General features: G+C 56.5%; 1 protein-coding gene across 1 annotated transcript; it reads right to left on the bottom strand.

The window, feature by feature from the left end:
* Window positions 1-58: 58 nt before the first annotated feature.
* GUITHDRAFT_145530 (hypothetical protein) lies at window positions 59-3558 on the bottom strand (the record flags this gene model as incomplete). Its single annotated transcript, XM_005823718.1, has 15 exons — window positions 59-119; window positions 663-724; window positions 850-1089; window positions 1239-1285; window positions 1338-1440; window positions 1485-1606; window positions 1842-1909; window positions 2105-2153; window positions 2202-2305; window positions 2597-2646; window positions 2975-3016; window positions 3067-3114; window positions 3164-3238; window positions 3294-3357; window positions 3527-3558. Coding segments are annotated over 15 exons (1167 nt in total), but the record flags the coding sequence as incomplete, so codon positions are not given.
* Between the last annotated feature and the right edge of the window lie 213 nt (window positions 3559-3771).

Below are 3771 nucleotides of genomic sequence, written 5' to 3'. Positions count from 1 at the left end.
ACAGAGAGCAGGAAACGGCAACAACAGGGAAAGAGCTCAGGAGTGGAGGGAGAGCAACCTGCTGCTGGCATGCTGTCGTCGTTGGCAAGAGGAAGTACACACTTCCTTGCCTGCTCTTCCTGCACAGTAGAGGACAAAAAGAGGATGAGAGGAAGGAGAAGTGAGGGGGGAGCGGGGGGGATGGGATGAAGATGGCAAGAGGAGGATAGGGAAGGGAAAGGAAGAAGAAGAAGGGGAGAGGAACGAGAAAGAGGGATGGGAAGGAGGGGGAGGGGGGGGAATCAGGATACGTGGAGGAGCCACATGCACTCGTCTGCTGGGTCGAGACTCTGAAAGCGATTGCTGGGAGATGGTAAGAATGCAAGTAGGAGAGAGAAAAGAGATGAGATGAGATGAGATGAGATGAGATGAGATGAGATGAGATGAGATGAGATGAGATGAGATGAGATGAGATGAGATGAGATGAGATGAGATGAGATGAGATGAGATGAGATGAGATGAGATGAGATGAAGAGGAGAAGAAGAGGAATGAGGAAGGGTAGGGGGAGAACAGGAGAGAAGAGGAAGGAGGGAAGCGGGAGGGGGTGAGGAAAGGAAAGGAAAAGCGAGGGAGGAAGGTGGGGTGGAGGGGTTGGGAGGTGGTAGTGGATGCGGATCGGCACCTGAAGTAGGAGAGGTCAAAAGCAAGGACGTAGGGCCCTAGAGGGATCATGGCGTCGATGAGCTGAGAAAAATCTCAGCCAGAGGAGCACAAGGTTGACAAGATAGAAGAAGGCGAAGAAGAGGAGGAGGAGCCGCAGCAGCAGCAGTAGAAGTAGCAGCATGAGGAGGAGGGATCTTGGGGTAGACCTGTCTGGCGTCATAGAGCACTTCCTTCTCATTGTCCGCGTCCGCTAGCTCTCCTTTCCACGAGCTGAAACTTCGACGCTGCACTCCTTCCCCTCCCTCCCCCGCGCTCTTCACCTGCCCCAGCGTCATCCTCCTCCTCCCTCCCAGTGCTCGCTCGACAACCTTGCAGCCGTTGCAGCAGGCCGAAGAAGCAGAGCGCGGTGAGGACCGTTGCTGGAGGAGAGAGACGGAGGTGTTGATCTTGAGGGAAAGTCAGAGAGTAAGGAGCGAGAGGAAGGAACACAGATGCACAGCGTGCGAATTTCAAGGAGGAGGAGGAGATGATTATGATGATGATGATGATGATGATGATGATTATGATTATGATTATGATGATGATGTATTCGTACCCTCACAACGTCGATGCCTGCCAGCGGGTGCTTCTGCTTGTCAGCGTCTGCAATCGAGTGAGGCAGCAGCGAGGAGGAGAGTCTGTCTCGTCTCCTCACCGAGGGGGATGGCAAAGTCTCCAGTGAGAGCGAAGGTCTTGTATTCTCCCCTCTCCTCCTCCCTCTCGTTCACGTGGAGGCTCGACGAGGAGGAGAAGTTGAACTAAACGCGTGGATCAGGCAGAGGACAAAGAAAGGCTGGCCAACCTCCAGCAAGTTGAAGGAGGAGGAGGAGGAGAAGGAGGAGGAGGAGGAGGAGGAGAAGGACGCGTTGCAGGATTCTTGCTCTGGCTCTGTTCGGACGATGTGTTTGAATGTGACATCCTTGCCTGCAAGCTCGTGTGAAGCAGGGTGGGGAGAGGAAGAGATGATGGGAGGTCAGGGAGGGAGAGCGGGAGGTAGAAGGGAAGGAGAAGGAGAAGGAGAAGGGGTAGGGGTAGGGGGAGCAGCAAACGAGAAGAGGCAGAGGAGGGAGAGGAGGGAGATGGGGATGTGGCAGCAGCAGCAGCAGCAGAGGAGGAGGAGGAGGAGGAGGAGGAGGGGGGAGGAGGGAGGAGGAGGAACCTTTCATCAGAAGCAGCTCGCGAAGGTCAGTAGCAGGAGTGACGAGGAAAAGGCGATCGACAATGCCACTGCACGCATTGAAAACAGTCAAAACCCACAACACTCACCTTCCCTCCTCCTCTTCCTCTTCCTCTTCCACCACCACCACATCATCATCACCACCACACCACCACCACCTTTTCCTCCTCCTCCTCCTTATTTTCTCCTCCTGGCCAGGCGCCCCCAATATCTCTACGTCTGCTTCGTTTTCCTCTCTCCTTCACCTCATCACAGACGCCAGCCCGAAAGTTGCTCGAGGCACGAGGTCCTGACCTGCTCATCCCCTCATCCTCCTCCTCCCCCCCCCCCTCCCCTCGCTACCTCTGTGCTCGTCCTCCTTGTCCTGTCCCTCCACCCCGCCGTCTGCTAGTCCGTCCAGAACATTCTGCGGGGGAGGAAGCAGAAGGTTGCCGTCCCCGTTGATGCTGCAGGAAAGAGGGCGACGATCAACGTGAGCAGGGGCAGAGAGGACAAGAGCCACAAGCGGGGATAGGAAAGAAGAGGGGGGGAGGGACAGAGGAGGAGGAGGAGTATTGAAACAGAGGAGGAAGGAGGCAGGAGATAGAAAGAGAGGAGGGAGAGGGAGGAGGGGGATAGGGAGGAGGAGCAGGAGAATTGAGTACGGGAGGGAATGGGGATCGGAAAGAGCAGGAGGACAGGAGGGTATGGAGGGAAAGGGAGGGTAGAGGCAAGAAGGAGAAGAGAACATCTCAGACCTGAGGAGAGTGGCATGCCTTGCAGGAAGAATCTTTGAAGTCCTCGCAGCCTGTTGGAGCACGCGAGGATCATAAAATACATCTTTACACCTTTCCCTCCTCCTCCTGCTCCACGCACGCACACTCACATATTCGTTCTCACTCTCCTTCTGTTTGTTTCTCTCCTATTTCACTTCCCCCCGCCCCGCCCGTCCTCCCGCAAATCTCTGCTTCCTCTCTCCTCCCCCCTCCACTTTCCTTCAGCAGCCGCAAGGAGCTTCCAGGATTTTCCACAATGACCAGCGGAGTTGACGAATCCTAAAAGTGGCGTTGGTGAGATTAGACAGCTTGCTGCTGCTGCTGCTGCTGCTGCTGCTGCTGCTGCTGCTCCTGCTGTACCTCCTCCGGCCATCGCTTCAATCTCTCCTCTAGACTGTCACCCTGCTGCCTTCCAAGTCAGCTCGTCAAGTCTCAACCACGAGCAGAAGTACCTGCGACATGCCAGGTAGGATGAACTCAGCCTCGGACGCGAACGAGTCCTAGGAGGAAGCAATCGTCACATGAGCAGGGGCGGGGAGTCTGACTGACATGCTGGAACTTCAAGACTTCTCCGTCGTCATCTTCAACGAAGATGTAGTGGAAGCAGTAGATGCAGTAGGAGAGCTGCCTGGAACCTCAGGAACTCTCCTCTCCTCTCCTCCCCCCCTCCACTTCTCACCCCCGTGAGAATCCAGATGAGAGACCAGGTCGTTGATCCCAGGCGATTGAGCTCTCGACGATTACTGACACAACCTCATTGACACCTGCTTCCTCCTCCCTCCCTCCCTCCCTCCCTCCCTCCCTCGTTCCTCCTCCCTCCCTCCCTCCCTCCCTCCCTCCCTCCCTCCCTCCCTCCCTCCCTCCCTCCCTCCCTCCCTCCTTCCCTGCCTGCCTGCCTGCCTGCCTTCCCACCTCCTTACCATCAAACTCAGCAAACTCTCCATATCTCTGCTGGCAGGCCTTGTTGTAAGCTTCTACTTGCGACTTCGCTCCTCCTGCTCCTGCTGCTCCTGCCGCCGCCGCTGCTCCTGCTGTTGCTCCTGCTGCCGCGCCCTTCTTGCCTCCTGTAGCCTCCAGAGCTGCTGACCCGATGGAGTTGGCGAAGGTGAGGAGGGAATGAGCACCGCGATCGCCCTCATACTCCTGTAGGGAAGGGA

This window comes from Guillardia theta (genome assembly GCF_000315625.1).
Source record: "Guillardia theta CCMP2712 unplaced genomic scaffold GUITHscaffold_104, whole genome shotgun sequence".
Classification (NCBI taxonomy): domain Eukaryota; class Cryptophyceae; order Pyrenomonadales; family Geminigeraceae; genus Guillardia; species Guillardia theta.
This window is presented reverse-complemented; position numbering and strand designations above follow the sequence as displayed.